Source organism: Giraffa tippelskirchi, chromosome 2 (genome assembly GCF_054371585.1).
Source record: "Giraffa tippelskirchi isolate mGirTip1 chromosome 2, T2T-mGirTip1v1.2.pri, whole genome shotgun sequence".
Taxonomy (NCBI): domain Eukaryota; kingdom Metazoa; phylum Chordata; class Mammalia; order Artiodactyla; family Giraffidae; genus Giraffa; species Giraffa tippelskirchi.
Genome location: NC_137276.1, coordinates 95560791 through 95581685, shown reverse-complemented (window position 1 = coordinate 95581685; position 20895 = coordinate 95560791). Strand labels below are relative to the sequence as shown.

Here is a 20895-nt window from a genome sequence, read left to right as displayed (position 1 = left end):
GATGTGAGCAGTTTATAAATATGTCTGTGGATAACTGATTATCCAAAAACAGTTTCTCAGGTAGCAACTACTAAGATAGAACTTTTAAAAATGTTTGTCACCCACAAAATAATTTTTAAAAGCAAGAAGGTTCACAATTTTACTAAACAGATTAACCAACGATAAAGACAGGGAGAAAAAAGCCAGTATTTTAACACAAAATAAGACTAAAAATTTCCAACATTTGGGAAAGCTATATGAACAATGGAAAGAGTCAAGTAATCTTTTGCATAAATCCTAGGTTTGAACCAATTACGTAAGACTGACTGACTTATCAGTGAGTTTCCCTTTTTCATTCACAAAATGGAATAAAGCCATCTACCTCACAGGAGTACTGTTTAAGAAATATAGGCACATGGAAGGTGCTCCTCTCCTAGCTCAAGTTTCCGGCTAAAGGCAACTAAAGAATAAGTGTTTTTACTATCCTTCCAATGTTAGTTAATGTTTCTTCTAGTGTAGAAGTTTCGAACAACTAGCAACAACAGAGGTCGTTATAAAAAGACATTGTTCTTGAGAATTTCTCAGAAACCTATAAAAAATAAAACAGTTAATGTGAGAAAATACTCATCAAAGTAAATATGTTCAGATACAAACCACTTGTAAATACATTAATATAATTTTGGGGAAAATCTGTTTTAGAATAAACAATAAAAAGATGAAAAGATGGTTTCTTTACTGGACTGAAAAAAGAGTGAGTCATAAAAACATGTTAACTCTCCCCTACAGGCCAAAAATTACTCTTTAACACTAAGATTAGAATGTAAATCTTACCAGGAAATGAAGACCAGCTGTGCAATATTATATCTCCAGATCTCAACTGTCCTTTAAAGTCAAAAACCATTGTATTTACCCAGGCTACAGGATAATGCTGTTGAAAAAGATACCATTGCATAAATATGATAAGAAAGAACTTTAAGGTATGAACAGGCACATGCCATTTGCTTCAATATTGTTTCTAGAGTTCTAGATGATTTTCCCCGAAATCACCCAATATAAAAACAAGATGTACATGGAAAGATGTTCAACATCTTTATAATGGTTTAAGAAAATTCTAAAAGCTAATTAATGTCTCTCACAATAGAGTATCCAAAAAATAGAGCATTTATTGTGCAGCCATTGCAAGTGATGAGGAATTTTTAATAATTCAAGAAAATATGTCTGATATAACATCAGATTATATAAGAGCTTTCAGTCTACACAAATCTTAATTTAGCAAAAGGCAATGTCTCTAGGTATTGTAGAATTTATTATTTATTATGATTTAATAATAAATATTATTATTATTTATTTCTAAAAAGGAAACACCAAGCTAACAAAACTTTTATACAGACAATTAGACTAATTAACCTAGTCCCAGGAAATGGCAATCCACTCCAGTATTCTTCCTGGAGAATTCGATGGACAGAGGAGCCTGGCAGGCTACAGTCTATGTCTGTAGAGTCGCAAGAGTCGGACACGACTAAGCACATACAGAACAGTACAGTACTGTATACAAAAGGCTATAAATACTTGAACACTTTGACTAAAATTATATATCAGTGGAGGAAAAAAATACTAAGGAAATAACTCTTATCTGACTTTTAAACAATAATATTCGTTTTTTTAAAACTACATGATAATAACCAGAGGAAATGCTTACATTCTCATGTTAAAAATAAAAGGATACAAATTCATGTAGATAAATATAGTAACCACATTTTTTAATGTATAAAATTCATATACCCATCCTCAAAAAAACACACTTTCTATAAAGTAAGAAGAAAACAAACAGAACTTGAAAACGTGAAATGGAAGATACGAGAACAGGTTCATCATCCTTTATCCACAGTTTCAAAGTCTAAGAAACTCTTGAAAAGCAAAGGTTCATTTATAACTCATTTGACAATAAAACATGACCAGAAATGACATGAAGCTAACTGACAGCCTTCATTTGTCTCATTTAGTGTGAATATTCATATATGTCACTTCTAGAAACTGATGTGTTTGATTACGGAGTTGTCCCAGACCCTACATGGGGTGTTGAGTGATCTACAATCTTTCGAAAAGGCATAAACTTTTGAATTCTTAAATACATCCGACGCCTGAAGTTTCAATTAACCTGTAATATTTTAACTCTTTTCGTTCTTAACTATATTTTCTAAAAAGCAAACATTTATAATAGAACACTTATATTTATGACATTTACTAAATTTGCCAAAAGAAAAATGAAAATGACATAAGGGAGACTTACTGTCTTTTTAAAAATCAATTCTTAGGGACCAAAGTTATATGATATAATTTCATTTATATTACTCTATTGTTTTAAAGTTTTAAAATTATTCCATTATGTTATTATTATTCCATTATAAAATTTTTTAAGAAATTAGTAATATAACTACCACTTTTCCAGATTTCCTGATGGTCTGATATTTAGAGGGATTTATCGTTTTAGTTGATTTCTTAGTTTTCACTTTATCCAAAACTGCATAAACAGCAAAACATAATCGAGTCATTCGTGGCAGGTCACAAGTGTTGATATCAAATTCCAGTGGTTCATTCCAAATATGATCATTTTTCCCTGATATCTCTGAGCTTACGACAGTTTTACACAGGAGTTCAGTACCATGAAAAAGGCCGGCCCTGACATGAACCTGTAATGAAAGACACAAAAACAAACAGAGAATCATGAATACTGCACCAGTAAAACATGTTTGTTTTGAAGAATGGAGAAACACATACTGGCAGAAGAAGCAGACAAACTCTAGGAAAGTCTATTAGTCCACAGAACCACTAAATGATAATTAATCAGCATGTAATTCACAAAACTGTTAGTTAAAACCTATTTTTCACATACTGAGCAGACTAGCTAAAAAATGTCTCCATGGTGTAAATGGATCTAAAGAAACCAAGACCACAAGTAAAAACAACAAGTATAAAAACTACTACTAGATGCTTACTTCCAATCAATTCATTTACTAAGAGCTTTGTCTTAGTCTTCTGTGTAGCTGGGAAGGAAAGGGTGGATAAAATCCAAAATCTCTACTTACAAATAATTTATGAATCAGTCATTATAAAAGTCAACTTAAAGATATCCATATTTACGATTATCCTACACACCACTATCTTTCATTTGTGAAAGACTCGGGTTCAGAGTGATGTAGGACATACACAACATGTCCCAGAAAATTTTATTCATTTACATAGTTTTATAAAACAACATGACATGATTATCTCCAATTAAAAGTGAGTGGTAAAAGTAGAATGAGTACTAAAACACAGAGCCTGAGACTTTCCTGATCGTCCAGTGATGAGGATTCTTTACCTCTACTGCAGGGAGCAAGGGTTCAATTCCTGGTTGGGGAACCAAGATCCAGCATGTCGCACAGCATGGCCAAAAAAAAAATATATACAAAACCCAGTTTTGAGTAAAAATACACATACTGAACTTCCAGAAAGTCTCTGACGTTGGAAAGTCCAAATATTGCTATTCAATTAAATACTCACATGGCCAAGTATAGTACAGACTAAATCATACAGAATGACTTTTTCTGAATTGCACTGTCAACACTGTATGTAAGTCTATCCAATGAAAGACTTAATAAAGAACATATATATGAAACATTATTTCACCTACTACAATGATGGTGGCAGGGGTTTTGGTGTGCATCACCCACTGTGTCTCCTTCCTAAGAACGCTAAACATATCTCCATTTCCAATAAAAGGTTGAACTACAACCACACGACTAACTAGACTGTTTTTATCTTAAGAGATTCTGGGTATTATAACTGAGCGTGTTTGCTTTACTTTGGATGCTGTCTATATTGCAAGCAGAAAGCAAATCCTGTAGTACACATCAAGTAGTTATATAAGAACTTACTATATAAATATCTACTGCAAATCTTGCTCCTGGCTTTTTAAACTATTAAACATCTCAATTATTTTTTTAAGAAGTCATATTTTATATATTCTTTGTGTATGTATGAGACTGGGTGTGAGTGCATGTGCGTGTGTGGGGTGGGGGGGGCATGCTTACCTCAAACCATTTGTGAAATGAGATTAGGGAAATTATAAATAAAACATAAATAAACCATATTTTGCATCTTTTGTATGACAAAACAGAAGATAGGAATTTCAGAATAAAAATGATATTCAGTTCTTACTCTCTGTGACATTAAAGGCTTGTGAACCTATCACCTTTTGTATACAGAATATATAATTTATTCAGAAAAATCACAAGTTTAAAAATAAATATTCTTCCATGTTTTTGTGATAAAGACAAAATACTAAAAATAAATTGCTGAGCATAAAAACATTTGCATCTCTTGGTTTTTGACAATTTTTGAGAAATAAAAATAAATTAGCCCACTATATAAAAAGTACTCAATACATGTTAGTTAATACTTTAAAAACAAAAACAAAAAATGTTGGTTATCATTCAATCAATCAACTATTGGTAAAATGCAGATATATGGAAAAAGTGAAAGTGTTAATCTCTCAGTCGTGTCCAACTCTTTGCAACCCTGTGGACTGCAGCTCCATGGGCTCCTTGGAATTCGGAGAGAATCAGTTCAGTTTAGTTGCTCAGTCGTGTCCGACTCTTTGCGACCCCATGATCTGCAGCACGCCAGGCCTCCCTGTCCATTACCAACTCCCAGAGTCCACCCAAACCCATGGGGATCAAGTCGATGACGCCGTCCAGCCATCTCATCCTCTGTCGTCCCCTTCTCCTGCCCTCAATCTTTCCCAGAATCAGGGTCTTTTCCAATGAGTCAGCTCTTCACATCAGGAGGCCAAAGTATTGGAGTTTCAGCTTCAACATCAGTCCTTCCAATGAATACCCAGTACTGATCTCCTTTAGGATGGACTGGTTGGATCTCCTTGCAGTCCAAGGGACTCTCAAGAGTCTTCTCCAACACCACAGTTCAAAAGCATCAATTCCTCGACACTCAGCTTTCTTTAGAGCCCAACTCTCACATCCATACGTGACCACTGGAAAAATCATATAACCTTGACTAGACGGACCTTTGTTGGCAAAGTAATGTCTCTGCTTTTAAATATGCTATCTAGGTTGGTCATAACTTTCCTTCCAAGGAGTAAGTGTCTTTTAATTTCATTGCTGAAATTACCATCTGCAGTGATTTTGGAGCCCAGAAAAATAGTCAGCCACTATTTCCACTGTTTCCCCATCTATCTGCCATGAAGTGATGGGACCGGATGCCATGATCTTAGTTTTCTGAATGTTGAGCTTTAAGCCAACTTTTTCACTCTCCTCTTTCACTTTCATCAACAGGCTCTTTAGTTCTTCTTCACTTTCTGCCATAAGGGTGGTGTCATCTGCATATCTGAGGTTATTGATATTTCTCCTGGCAATCTTGATTCCAGCTTGTGTTTATTCCAGCCCAGCGTTTCTCATGATGTACTCTGCATGTAAGTTAAATAAGCAGGGTGACAATATACAGCCTTGACGTACTCCTTTTCCTATTTGGAACCAGTCTGTTGTTCCATGTCCAGTTCTAACTGTTGCTTCCGGACTTGTATACAGGTTTCTCAAGAGGCAGGTCAGGTGGTCTGGTATTCCCATCTCTTTCAGAATTTTCCACAGTCTATTGTGATCCACACAGTCAAAGGCTTTGGCATAGTCAATAAAGCAGAAATAGATGTTTTTCTGGAACTCTCTTGTTTTTTCAATGATCCATCAGATGTTGGCAATTTGATCTCTGGTTCTTCTGGCTTTTATAAAACCAACTTGAACATATGGAAGTTCACGGTTCACATACTACTAAAGCCTGACTTGGAGAATTTTGAGCATTACTTTACTAGTGTGTGAGATGAGTGCAATTGTGCGGTAGTTTGAGCATTCTTTGGCATTGCCTTTCTTTGGGAATGGAATGAAAACTGATCTTTTCCAGTCCTGTGGCCACTACTGAGTTTTTCAAATTTGCTGGCATATTGAGTGCAGCACTTTCAGAGCAACATCTTTCAGGATTTGAAACAGCTCAACTGGAATTCCATCACCTCCACTAGCTTTGTTCGTAGTGATGCTTCCTAAGGCCCACTTGACTTCACATTCCAGGATGTCTGGCTCTAGGTGAGTGATCACACCATCATGATTATCTGGGTCATGAAGATCTTTTTTGTACAATTCTTCTGTGTATTCTTGCCACCTCTTCTTAATATCTTATGCTTCTGTTAGGGCCCTATCAGGAGAGAATACTGGAGAGGAATGCCTGGGTCAGTTGAGTATAAAACTCAAAAAAGAACTCAAGTAGAATGAACCCAGTTCAGTTCAGTTCAGTTCAGTCGCTCAGTCATGTCCGACTCTTTGCGACCCCATGAATTGCAGCACGCCAGGCCTCTCTGTCCATCACCAACTCCCGGAGTCTACTCAAACCCATGTCCATCGAGTCAGTCATGCCATCCAGCCATCTCATCCTCTGTCGTCCCCTTCTCCTCCCGCCCACAATCCTACCGAGCATTAGGGTCTTTTCCAATGAGTCAACCCTTCGCATGAGGTGGCCAAAGTATTGGAGTTTCAGCTTCAACATCAGACCTTCCAATGAACAGTTCATTCAGTTACACTAGCTGTAAACAGCAACAGCCAAGGCTGTTGTGTGTAAAGAATAACTATAAAGAATGACTCTAACTTGGGTGTGGTAACAATAAACAAAAAGAGACTCAGCACATTCTGAAGAAAACTGCTGAAATACCAATCATTATCCAATAGTTAAACTGTGATCATTTAAGACCAAGTCATTATAACTAAGTCTGACTGAGAAATCTCCTACTGCTACTGCTAAGTCACCTCAGTCGTGTCTGACTCTGTGCGACCCCATAGATGGCAGCCCAGCAGGCTCCGCCATCCCTGGGATTCTCCAGGCAAGAACACTGGAGTGGGTTGCCATTTCCTTCTCCAATGCATGACAGTGAAAAGTGAAAGTGAAGTTGCTCATCCACTAATATAACTGAAGTTCATACACGGTTAAAAATAAACAAGAGCAGAAAAAATTATCTACATTTAAAATGAAATGAAAAACTTTGTGCTTTCTGAACTTAGAATCTCCTGTAGAAGATATTAAAAAGGGGTTCTTGTTTTCAGAAAAAGCAGAAAGAAAACTCATTCTCTAAATTTATATTATGTGAAATTTTGTCAAAATCGCCACGTTTCCTGATGCTTTGTCTGAATCACCATCAGGCTCTGAAAAGTTGAGAATTTTAAAGTACCATCTTGTTTAATTACAATCATACATTTTATTGCCCAACTCAGTAATGTTCCAGACACATTTTCACAAATCCTAGACTATATGGAGATCAAGAGAAGGCAGGCTTTGTCATGGAAATGACTTTCCACTGTGCTACAGCAAGGATGTGCCAAGCCTACACATAGTCTACATTCCTGAACTCACCAATTAAGAATACTGTGCTGGGCAAGATATAAAACTTTTTCCCAACATCAACACCTAATTTCCTTTTTGTTCCACTATATTTTCCCTTTTTATATAAGACAACTAAAAAACGATCAGTAGTCTGAACAGGCTGAAATTCCCATGGTTTCATGAAATACGAGTGTGTGCATGCATGCGCAGTTGTGTATGACTCTTTGCAACCCCATGGACTATTGCCTACCAGACTCCTGTGTCTATGGAATTTTCCAGGCAAGAATACTAGAATGGGTTGCCATTTCATTCTCCAGTGAATCTTTCTGACCCAGGAGTCGAACCCACATCTCCTGTGTCTCTTGCATTGGCAGGTGGATTTTTTACCACTAAGGCAGCTGGGAAACCTTCAAGAAGTATTGAGTGTGTGTTCAGTCACTTCAGTCATGTCCCACTCTTTGTGACCCCATGGACTTGTAGCCTGCCAGGCTCCTCTGTCCATGGAATTTTCCAGGCAAGAATTCTGGAGTGGGTTGCCATTTCTACCTCCAAGGGATCACCCCAACTCAAGGATCAAATCCTTATCTCCTGCATTGCAGAGGATTCTTTACCACTTAGCCACTGGAGAACCACTTAATAAAAAGGCATGGTTGCTCTGGCTTAGTGGGAGGAGCCCTGTCTTACATTTAACTAAGGATTTACACATGTCAGAGGCAGTTACATTAAAATGTATTAATTCATTGCACAAATATTTATCTAGTGTTCCAGGTACTGAAATAAGAAGATACAAAGATTAAGATAGTTTTTTCTTTCCTGAGGTTATATCTATTTTAACACGTTAGGAGTGCTGACAGCCACATAATTAGGCTTATGAGGTGTTAAGATTTTTGACTAATAAGAATCAAATTATGATTTTTGAAACGGAAAGTATCTGGGCTTGGCATTGTCTGAGTTTATCATGCTTAGGGTTCATTGGGTTTCTTAAATCTGTTATATTTATGTCTTTTGCCAACTTTGGAAAGTTCCCAGTAACAATTACTTTAGTTTTTCTCAGACACACTCTTTCTCTTTCCTTTTGGAGGCTGAGATTACACAAGTGTTAGACCTTCTGATATTGTTATTTAGGTATCTGAGGCTCTGTAGAGTTTTTTCTCCTCCATTTTTCTCTCAAATTGTTGTTGAAAATGGAAAATTTTATTGATTAATCTTCAAGTTCACTCTTTCTTTTCACACTATTTCCATTATTGAGTCTATTCAGTGTTTTTAAATTCATTATTTGTTTTTCACTTTCTCCTTATATATTCTCCCTCCATTTCCACAGGTACTACATCCTCAGATTAAACCAATCAAATATCAAAAGTATTTTGGAAAAAAATTCCAAAAAGTTATAATAAGCACATTTGAATTTGCTGCACTCCAGTAACAATTTACATAGTCTTTACATTTTATTAGGTATTATAAGTAATTAAAGGATGGTTTAAAGTATAGGTTGTGCATAGGTTTTATAAACCTACTATGCTATTTTATATAGTAATCTGAACTTCCTCCGAGAGTCCTGGAAGTAAACTCCTGCAGATATTGAAGTACAACTGTGTATTGTGGCTAAAACTTTCTCATTTTTTCTCCATTGTGTTTGTTTTGCCCTTAGTTGCTGGAGCATTTTTATAATAATTTCTTTAACATCTTTGTGAATACTTCCAACATTCCTGTTATCTCAGCATTGCTGTCTGTTGATTCTCATAGTCCATAGGGCTTGAGATTTTCCTGGTTCTTTTTATGCCAATTACTTCTGAATTGTACCCTGCAAATTTTTTAAATTTATGTATTTTTGGCCGCACTGGGTCTTCATTGCTGCTCAGGGACTTTTTCTAGTTGTGACGCAGGAGCCACTGTAGTGGTTTCTCGCGTTGTGGAGCACAGGCTCTAGGAGGCTGGGCTCAGTAGTTGTTGTGGTGCACCAGCTTAGCTGCCTGTGGAATTTTCCCAGACCAGGGACTGAACCCATGTCCCTGCATTGGCAGGCAGATTCTTCTCCACTGGACCACCCAGGAAGTCCTATCCTATACATTTTAACTATTATAAGTCTCTGGGTTTTATTTATATTCTATAGAGACTGCTGCTGATTTGTTTTAGGAGACAATAGTTAGCTTCAAGCTGCAAGTTTCAAGCTGCCTCATTGTGAGTTGTGGTTCCAATATCAGTTCAGTTTTCAAATTCTTTGTTGGGCTACTTGGAACTGTCCTGTGTGTGCACCATAATACAGTGACTAGTCTGAGACACTGGTGATGGTTTATGACACAGTTCTCAAAGTATATAGGCAGTTGTGACTCTGATCCATATACGTACAGCTCAGGAATAAACCTAGAAGTTTTCTCAGCTCATCCCACTCTAAAATCATCCAAGTCTATTTTGTGGCTGCCTAGGGGCCCCCTTTTATTGTCACCCAGAGAGAAAACTGAGGCTTCATTCACCCACATTTCCTACAACAATGCTGAACAGAGAAGGCGGCAGAGGAGCAAGGGGGATCAAGATATTCACCATTTCCCTTAGGACAACAACTCCTCCAATCAAAGAAGGAGGTTCAATTCTGCATTTTTAGCAACCACTGCTGTTCTGCTACCACTAGCACTCTGCTACTGCTGCCTCAGGACTTCGAGGGACACTGGGGCAAATGAGAACAGAAAACAAAGAAGAGAGGCCAAAAATGAGGAGATCCCCACTCTCTTGTCTAAGAGTCAGAAGAAACCATTCCAAATAGTGGTGCAATTTAAAGGGCATTCTGAGCTCTCTGTCTACACAAATACCATCTTCTAGATTTTGAGCAGCACTGATTTCAGGATTCTGCTGAATATCAAGATGGACATATGAAAAGGGAAATGCCACAAGGCTGGTAAAAGATCGACCAGAAAGCTCTATACTACAGAATTCTAAGTGCTTTCACAGTGAAAGACATTCAAGTGCCAGCCAGGCAGAGTAATGAATCTTCATTGAACACCTAGGACTTCATTATAGACTCCATAGAATCATGTGATCTTACTCCAGCAAGATCTCTGGGACTATGATTACAAGGGATTTCACTCCCATGATTAGGTTTTACTATAAGACACAGGTGACTCTGAGAAAGGAAGGGACTTCTCTGGCAATCCTATGGTTAAGGCTCTGTGCTTCCACTGCAGGGAGTGCAGGTTCAATCCCTGGTTAGGGAACTAAGGCTGCACATGCCACAGAGCATGCCCAAACAAAACAAAAAGGGAGAGAGATTATCTTTCATGGGCCTGACCCACTGGTGAGCCCTTAAAGGAACCAGGTTCTTCTGGCAGGAGATTCAAAGCCAGAAAAGGATTTAATGTTTGAGAAATGCTCTGTTTCAAGAATTGAAAATAGAGCCAAGAACAAGAACCTGAAAGATTCTGAGAGCAATTCCCAGCCAAAAGCCATCAAGGAAATGAGAATCCCAGTCCTATAACTGCAAGGAACTGAGTTTGGCCAATAACTTGAATCATCTTTGAAGCAGAATCTTCCCAAGAGCTTTGGTATGTAATGTAGCCCAATTAACATCTGGATTTCAACCTTGTAAGATCATAAGCAGAAAACCCAGCCACACCATGCCCAGACTTCTGAACAACAGAAATATGAACTAACAAATATGTGTTGTTTTAAGATGCTAGGTTTATGTTAATTTGTTACACAGCAACAAAACACTAATTAAAGGGGCTATAATGAACTTAATGCCAATAAATTTATCAACTTAAATTCTTCAAAAGACAAAAATAATCAAAGCTGACACAAAAGAAATAGAAATTATGACTATCTATATATCCAGTTAAGAAATTAAATTTCTAATTAAAAACATTCCCACTAAAAAAACCCTACGTTCAGGTGCTTGGAGTAAATTCTACCAAATATTTACGGAAGAAACAACACCAATCCTACTAAACTTGTTCAGAAAACTCAGGAGGGAAAGGCTTCTCAATTCAATTTCTAAGGTCAACATTATCCCAACTCTAAAATCAGAGAAAGATATTACATGGAAAGTACAGACCAATATTCCCCATGAGCACAGACATAAAAATGCATACCAAAATATTAATAAGTCAATATAAGCAATATATAAAAATATATATCTTCAAGGTGTAGTGCATAAAACTTTTGAAAATCAATCAAATTGGGGCCTCCCTGGTGGCTCAGTGGTAAAGAATCTGCCTGCCAATGCAGGAGACGCAGGTTTGATCCATGATCTGAAAAGATCCCCCTTGCCAGGGAGCAACAAAGCCCTTATGCCACAACTATTCAGCCTGTACTCTAGAGCCCGAGAACCACAACTACTGAGTCCACATGCTGCTACTACAGAAGCCTGCGTGCCCTAGAGCCAGTGCTCTGCAACAAGAGACGTCAAGGCAATGAGAAGCCAGCACATCGCAACTGGAAGTCCCTGCTTACAATTAAAGAAAAGCCCATGCAGCAAGGAAAACTAAGCACAGTCAAAGAAGTAATTAATTTAAAAAAAAAAAAAAAAGGAAATCCAATTAACAGACTAAAATATAAAATCATCTCAATAAATACAGAAAAAGCACTGGACAAAGTGAAACTTTTTCTATCCCTTTCAGTATAAAAACTCTCAGCTAAGTAAAAGGAGAAGAGAATTTCTTGACTAAAGGACATGTGTGAAAAACCTACAGGTAATATTATACTTAAAGCTGAAAGACTAAATGTTTTTCTTTACAATAAATAAAAAAACAGAAGCATCTACTGTGATGGTTAATTTCATTTGTCATTGACTGGATCTTGAGGTGTCCAGATATTCTGGTTATTTCTGTGACAGTGTTTTCTTTTTGATAAGATTAACATTTAAATGGTAGACTGACTAAAGCAGATTACCTTCCTTAGAGTAGGTGGCTCTAACCCACTCAGTGGAAGAAATGAATTCTTGCCTGACTAACATGAGCTCTTCCTGGGTCTTGAGCATGTAGAACTTCCACAGGAATGACACCATAGGTACCTACTGTTTCTCAGGCATGCCAGGTGACACTAGTGGTAAAGAACCAACCTGCCAATGAGGGGATGCAAGAAATGCCAGTTCAATCTCTGGGCCTGGAAGATCCGCTAGAGTAGGAAATGGCAATGTGCTCCCGTACTGTGGCTTGGGAAATCCCATGGACAGAAGAGCCTGGTGGGCTATAGAGTCAGACATGACTGAGCGACTAAATACAAACAGACTCAGACTGGAACTAAACTATCAGGTCTTCTGGTTTTCCAGTTTGCAAACAAACTTCACAGATTTTGGAACTTAAACAACTCCATAATTATATGAGCTGATTCCTTAAATATATCTATGTGTGGTGGACTTTCTTGGTGGTTCAGTGGTTAAGAATCTGCCTGCAAATGCAGGAGACATGGGTTCTATAACTGGCCCAGGAAGATTCCACATGTGCCACTATTACAGAAGCCCTCAGGCCCTAGAATCTGTGCAACAAAAGAAGCCTGCAAACCATACCTAGAGAACAGCCCTTGCTCAAAGCAACTAGAGAAAGCCCATGTAGCAGCAAAGACCAAGTACAGCCAAAAATTAAAAGTAAATAAATCTGTGTGTATGCATATATATATACACACATATACACACACAAACACCCTATTATTATTTTTCTTGGGAGAATCCTGACTGATATGTCTACTCTTACCATTTTTATTCCATATTATACCAAAGGTCCTAGTCAGTACATCAAGAAAAGAAAAGTTTGGGAAGAAAGAAGTAAAGTTCCCTGCTCCCCATCTACCCCTAATTTTTTTTCCCCTCCAGATTTCTCTTCAACATTATACAGGAACTCCTAATCTCAGTAGTAATTAAAAAAAAAAAAAATGAGATGTACCTACAAGAAAGTGATGCCATAATTGCATTAACTTACTTCAATTCATCTATGTAACCTCTCTGAAAAGAGAAAAAGGGTACAGGAGGGAGAACCAGAGAAGCAGATGAAGTGAAGAGGGAGAGGAGACTTTAAATACTATATTAAGCTCACTAGTCCTAAAAATATATGACCACAAACAATAAAATCAATCCAGCCTGGAATAGCTGATGGAAATTGGTTAAACCTATAGAAATAAAATGTTACTCACAAGTAATCTGCTGGAAACAAAAATAAAGCATAATGCTCAAGAAAAATAAAGGCATGTAGTAAATGCTTCTTTGGTCTTCTTTAGGAAGAAACTGAGTATGGATGAAAGGTTTTAGAGAAACAATAACTAGAAAAGAATTAAATAGCTAATAAATAACAATAACCTAACAAATGGGAAGAAAAGTAGTAATTCCCATTTTTAGAATGCAAATTATACATGGATTCATACAAACCACTGAGCAAAATGATACATATATGTTTTTTAAAAAAACACTCCATATGTATAGGTATATTGAAAGTACAGTTGCCTATATATGATTTCTGCCCTCAGAGAAGCAATATCCAAGGAACTCTACTGAATATTTAATAATCCAGAGAACCATCCAAGATATAAAATGAAGAAATCAAATTATAGATTAATATATATAACATCATCCCTGTTCTTTAACAAACCAATCAATCAACAAAATAAACACAACCATAAGTTTATATATATTTGTATAAACATGGAGGTCACTCAAGGCTTATTGACCTTGAATCCCATGTGATGGTAAAGAGATGAGGAGGAGAGATCAGCAACTTCTTTCTTAAATCATATTTGGACTTTTTTTAACTGCTGCAACAATCATGTTATACTTTTACAACTGGAAAAGATTACAAAAGAAAATTTAAATTCAAGGGAAAAATTAAATTACCATTAAAATAGAAAACAAGGCTAGTTGGTCTTAAGCATACTCATTAAAAATTAAAATCTAGCAAAGAATATAAAAGAAAACACTCTATTTTAATGACAGCTACCCAAAGAATCTTTAATGTCCACTTAGAAAAACAAGCCATTGGTAATCTTTGGCAAGGTGCTCCTGAATATATCCTCATGCCAGCAAACATCTCAAACTAACTGAATCTCTTTCTTGGATCACAAAACTATTCACTTCATTTCCTGCCAAGCAAAACAGAGGAAAATGCATGCTTTACACTTTGAGGCAAAATGCCTTGTTAAGTCTTTACTTAATTGTAGGGGTGGTGTAATAAATCCCCATGTGTTAACAAGTTGTGGTCTACAATGTAGTCATCTATTTTATTTCAGGAATGGTATTATATTTTCTGTCTGTTCAGCAAGTTTAAAAGGGAAAAAAAAAGGGGGGGTAGGCGCCTAAAAGAGGCTGAGTGAAGCTCTTACTAAAGCTGAGAAAGAAGAATAAGCCTGCACAGACACATGTGACCTACAGTTTTGGCTTAAATTTCACTTGCTGAATTCTTGATCTAAACCAATTTCTTTTCCATAACACACACTGGGGAAATGTCAATCTATCCAGTACCTCTCCAACTATGTAAAGAATATTTTAAAACAAAAATTTATAATTGTTCTATAATAAATTGCCATATTCTATATCCTGTAACTGATCCAAATGGATACAAAGTAGTCTCCTATGTGTCACTAACTGAGCGTATCAGTGAATTCAAATAATAGAGCAGAAGACAAATTCAAATCTAAACAAGTACTCACTTTTACAGTTTCTTCTGTGTTAAGTTTATTTCCTTTAACCAAGACAATTTGGAAAGGGTTGTTATTTTCCCAAACATGCTGTTAAAAAATGAAAAAATACAGGGTATTAATATTTAATTTTAATTAAGAATTCATTTAATTACTTATTTCTTAATATTTAATTAATAAATGAATATTTAAGACTAACAATGAAACTGCCTTATCAGCTCTCATGTGCACTGGTAAAATAATGAAAATACAACTCTGAACTAACAACTGAAAACCACATATATTAAATTAAGCATCACAACCACTAGCACTTAGTTCTCAAGGCAAAACAATACTGCTACAAAACTCACTAGACACCATAAACAAATGGTATTAAAAGCTTTGGATAAATAAAGAACTGACTATATAAATTAATATACAGGTAATATCTTAATTATCAAGGAATGGTTTTTCTTAAGACAGAAAAACTATTTAAAAACTGTTAAGTATTCCAATGAACACAAACTTAAGGTTTGCTTTATAAAAATATATATTCTAGAAAAAACGTCTTTGTTACATTTAAAGTCTAAAAGTATTCAATAAGAAGAAATCAGACAAATTACACCAAAACACTATTATAAACTAATACAAATGAGATATACCAGAAAATCAACTATCTCAGCACACCTAACTTTTCTACTAGAATGCCTCAACTTGTTCTCTGAACTCTCATGTTTAGCTCTAATCTCAAAATATACCCAATTTGAGGGCATTTTTCTTTAGCACCTAAAGATAATCAAAAACATAAATGACCTATTTAGAATCATATGTAGCTTGACTAAGGAAAAATAATAGTAGCTTAAAAGATTACTATTAATAAATGGTGATGGATCTTTAGCAAAACATGAATTAGTTTCCATAGGAGAACTGAGTATAGATTATGTATGATAGGCTTAAGCATACAACCTGACAACAACAACAAAAAATCACATGGCTTTTGAGGGAACCAAAAGTTCATATGTGAAACTTACAGAAATAATTCGAGTTTTCTTTGGTGGTAAAGGAAGAGGAAGGTTAGATGAATTTCGATTTATGGCAGCCTCTATGGCAATCATTTCCTGTTCATACAGCTTCTTGATCTTGCAACATTCCACAAGTATAAAATGGGGCAATGTTCTGTTCATTACACAGTTCCGGATATACTACAGTGGCAAGGGAGAGTGAGGCAAGGATTTTCAAACAAAACTTAAATCAAGAGAAAAATAAAATTAAGCTGAACAACATTAGAACAATGTTGAAAGTCTATATTAACAACTCAATGTCAAAAATATGAGAAATTAAAGTCACAACATAAAATAGCTATCATTAAGTGAACACCTAAGTATCTAAGAACTAAACTAGATACTTCTATGTCAGAGCTAATCTTCTTAACTCTAGAAGACAGATTTTTCGCCTTTAATAGATCAAAGAACTAAAAACCCAAAGGCTAAGTTACACATCTAGTATCTCTAAGACCTGGATTTAAATCCACTGACTGAATTTTTTTTGTTTGCTAAACCTTAAGAGAAATATATGTCACGGTATATATGTTGTTTTGTTTTTTTCTCTTTTCTGCACTCCATACTTGACAGGATGACCAACTGGCACACTTTTCCAGGGGCAGAACTTGATCATCATAGACTGTGATGCTACAGTGCAAGCTCTGGCCAGTAAGTCAAAAAAAAGTGAATATGCAGTACCCAAGTAGCCATTTTTTTTAAGTCCTGAGGTGGCCAGCTTTCCATGGATCCCTAAGGTAGACATGGTACCTTATTAGCACAGGCCTCAAGGCAACCATTACTGTCTTTCCATCAAAAACCTACTGGCTATCCAAGTGTGACGCTCTGTTTCATTTCCATGAAACCAAAATAACTCTCCAGGGGCATATAAGAAAAAAGGTGGTTGTTTACAATACCAATGATTCTAACAAAATGAATAAAAATACAATGCATTCCTCACCAGAATAAATTTCCTATACAGATATAAAGTGTGATTCACTTTATACAGTATAAAGTACTGGATTCAATTCAGAACCACTGAAAATACATCTCAGAAATTAAAAAAAAAAAAAATTTCAAGAATGGCCACAAGTGAGAGTTAACATGATACTATGACAAATATATTCATTCAAAAACTTTTCACCATGAAAGATGTATCATTCCATTTCTTACAAAGTCCTTCGCCTACATTGTATATTTTCCTTCTCACATGACCTTGCACACACACACAAAAAAATGCACATATGCCTTTAGTTTTCTTTGTAATAACAAATTCCAGTTTGGGCAAAACAATATACTTTCCCCTTACTAAGGTTTTTTTTAAAAGTATTAAAGAAGCAAAAGGCTACTTAAAAGATGGCAGAACATGAAGGGAAGAAGTCAATACTTTTATGTTACAACCAAGCACTTTTCATCTTCTTCCTCTCAGGGTTGGAGTTCAAACTGCCTGAATGCCACAGATCCCAAAGCTGTGCACGAAGGTTACAACTGCTATAAGATTTTCTACCTACTAAACCAAGAACTAAAGGCTACACTAAATATCTGAAAAAAAGAGAGGGGAGATATAAAATTCCGTTACCTGGCTAATAAACCAGAGCTGCTTCTCAAAACAGACATCACTTAATAATTGGCAGGCCATTATCCTTCTTGATTCATACAAACACCAAAAATCACAAATACAAGTAATCAAATATTTTTCTAAAATTCTATTACTATTTACCTCTAACTTGTCACTTAGTCTATTATTTCTTATGCAACAACTATTTTGAGTCTCCAAATGTAATTTCAACAAAAATATCTTCAGGTTCCTTGAAGGCAAAACCAGGATTCTCTTCTTTAAATAGCGTACCTTACGGCTGGGGGAGGGATGTCTCACTACATGTATCTTAAACTCCACTATACTCAGAAAATAATCTCAGGCACTTGAATGCTCTGCATAAAACATCTACTCAAGGAATTCATAAATGGTAAATTGACAGTTAAAACATATACCTGGAACTGAATTAGTGGATGATCACCAAACACATATTCTACTCTCCCACTGACTTGCAACACATAGTCATAAGGGCTAACTTCATCTTCTTTCCCATGAATAGTCAGACGTTTTTGGATTGCCAATTCATTTATTTTGATAGGATTCATATTAGGACATACCTGAAAACTAAACACATCCTAAAAAGGAGGGTAGGAAAAAGAAAGCAGTTTTATATTTACAGTGAAAATATCACTCCTTACATTTGTACTTATTATTAGTAGTATTTATACCACATTGTATCCAATGAGACACAATGCTTACACATATACATCCTTTACATTTAATGTTTCAGTACATTTTCTTCACTCCTACCAATCTTGGAAAATCATTTTTTAACCTAAATGAATACTTTGTTACAATTCATCTCATGTTTACTATAGTGTCCCCACATGCTGGTTCCCAATGCTGGTCATCAGCAGTGATGCTGAAATGGCCAAATAAGGATTTTACAGAACTGGGCAGGGAGGGAATACATGTATGATGGTTACTAAACGTACTTTACTCTGAAATTTTGCCATTCCTATTTTTTGATGGTAACATGAATGTTTATTCAATTATGAAATAGTGTTGGTAATAAATCACGGTATAGGGTATTTTTAAAGGAATAACAGCCTAAATAAAAAGCTATAAACTCTATGTGATCTGCCAAATTAATTTAATAATAACTTTAAAATTTACTATTCTATATGATCCAAAACTCTTATAAATTTTTGGTGTAATCTCTGGGAAATATGTAGCCAGAAGAAAAGGAGACTAAGGAGAGATATAATAGATATATTTCAATTAGCTGAATACATGGCATGTAGAATAAAGGGAGACTGAATGGATACTTATTCAAATAAGAAAGTATAACCAGAATACCAGAAATCACAGAAAGCTAGATTGAATTTTTTTTAATTTTTATAAATACAATATTTAAATGTGTTCTTGCTCCCAATGAAAATGTGCTATCAATATTTTAGTAAGCAGGACACTCCCCATAGCTAATGGATATATTAGGTTAGGGACATAGGCTATATAGAATGGTGAAAGAATTATAATATTATATAAAGAGCCTGCCAAGATGATCTCTAAACTCCTTTCACTGTTAAGTTCTACAACTGCTTGGAATCCAGTAAGATTTCACAATGTCAATATTTTCTTCTGACTTCAGAACACTTCTTTTCACATATAATCTGTTATAATGATGATCATAAGGCTTCCCTGGTAGCTCAGACAATAAAGAATCTGCCTGCAATGTAGGAGACTTGGGTTCGATCCCTGGGTCGAGAATATCCCCTGCAGAATGGAATGTCTACCCACTCCAGTAATCTCACCTGGAGAATTCCACACACAGAGGAGCCTGGAAGGTTACAGTTAGTTCACGGCATCGCAGTCAGACACCACTGAGTTTCTAACACACACATACATAATGACGATCACATTAAAATTTATATATATCTAGTAGAGATCGGACCCATATGTGATGAAATTCAGACTGACCGAGATTTCACAAATTGCACAGAGTCAGTATTTTCAAGTTGGATTCTAATCACCTTTTAACAGTAAAATCTCCATTTCAGCTCTTTCAACAATGCACGATTCTTTACCACTGAGTCACCTGGAAAGCCCTCAATATAGAATGGTCACTGATAAAGGTTTTGTCATTTTTATCATAGTAACTGAATGACAAAACAAAATATCTCTGTTCTCATACCCTAATTCTAAGGCTAGAGCTTACATGATTAAATGAGTATACTTGAAACAAAAGGAGAAGCAGAATTTAGCTTGTAAAATTCTATAAACATTCAGATACAGATTAACTGTGTATACTGTTATAATGCCCAATTCTGTACCAGCACTTAGATCACGTATTCATAGAACGCAAAAGAAAATGGAAAAAAGAACTCTTTTGATGAAATCTTTCATTTTATAAACAAGAGTAAAACAACATGAGAAAATAAATTACATCTACATTATATCTACTTTATTTATAACCAGAGTTGGCAAACTTTTTCTCTAAAGAACTAGACTTTACTGACAACAAATGAGTTTCTATTGCATACTCTTCCTTTTCTTTCCTTTCTCTTTAAGATCCCTTCAAAATTGTTTGAGTTTTTTATATAACCTTAAAAATATAAAAACCATTCAAAACACACTGCAGTTTTTGGACGCTGATATAGACAAAAATGCATAAAAAAAACGTATATGTGCAAAGGATATGTCACTTTAGTTTGTCATACCTAATCCTAAAATATATTTCCATCCTAAATCTAAAATGATCTTTGTCAGTGTTTATTAGGTGAGCAACAGCCTCCTCTAAGATTGGTGCTGCATTCTGGGAAAATTTACAAGTTTATTATAAAGTATTTCTTTATACTACCTGACAATTTTCAAAATGAACAGCCACAATGAGCTTTCCTCCATAAAGTTTATCTTCTAAATTTTCAGGGATGGATGGTTCAAGCTCAGGTGGATAGGTATGCTTTAGCCAATCCATCCAAGATAATCCCACAAGCGACTGAATCTTTTCCTCACTGAATCTGCGCATTTTTATTCGGAATTCATTCACTTCAGGATCCTTCAAGGCATCAAATTCATGTAGACCTAAACAAAAATTTTAAAGGTGTCATTTTGAGTACCTAATAATAAAGAGAATACAAAATATACTTAAAGGAAAGCTAATTTGGATGCTTGATTTTTATGAAGTAAAAAAAAAAACTGGGCAGGAAAATTTTATGAAAGATAAAAAAGAATACTCAAGATAAAATAATGAATTTCAGGTATAGAAGATGAACATACAATTAGATTTTGAAATAATAAAAACTTGAAACCGCTTAAAGAAATATAGTTGGTTACCAATTT

At 35.5% G+C, this 20895-nt stretch overlaps 1 protein-coding gene across 10 annotated transcripts in view; it reads right to left on the bottom strand.

Moving 5' to 3' along the window:
- PIK3CB (phosphatidylinositol-4,5-bisphosphate 3-kinase catalytic subunit beta) overlaps positions 1-20895 on the bottom strand; it is a 188702-nt gene that overhangs the window by 66912 nt on the left and 100895 nt on the right. For all 10 annotated transcript variants that reach the window (XM_081574025.1, XM_081574028.1, XM_081574029.1 and 7 more), the window contains 6 exons: positions 20414-20637; positions 18009-18188; positions 16011-16181; positions 15013-15090; positions 2418-2669; positions 811-907 (listed from right to left, as the gene is read on the bottom strand). In XM_081574025.1, coding sequence (XP_081430151.1) covers positions 811-907; positions 2418-2669; positions 15013-15090; positions 16011-16181; positions 18009-18188; positions 20414-20637 — 1002 coding nt within the window. The remainder of the gene's footprint in view (positions 1-810; positions 908-2417; positions 2670-15012; positions 15091-16010; positions 16182-18008; positions 18189-20413; positions 20638-20895) is intronic.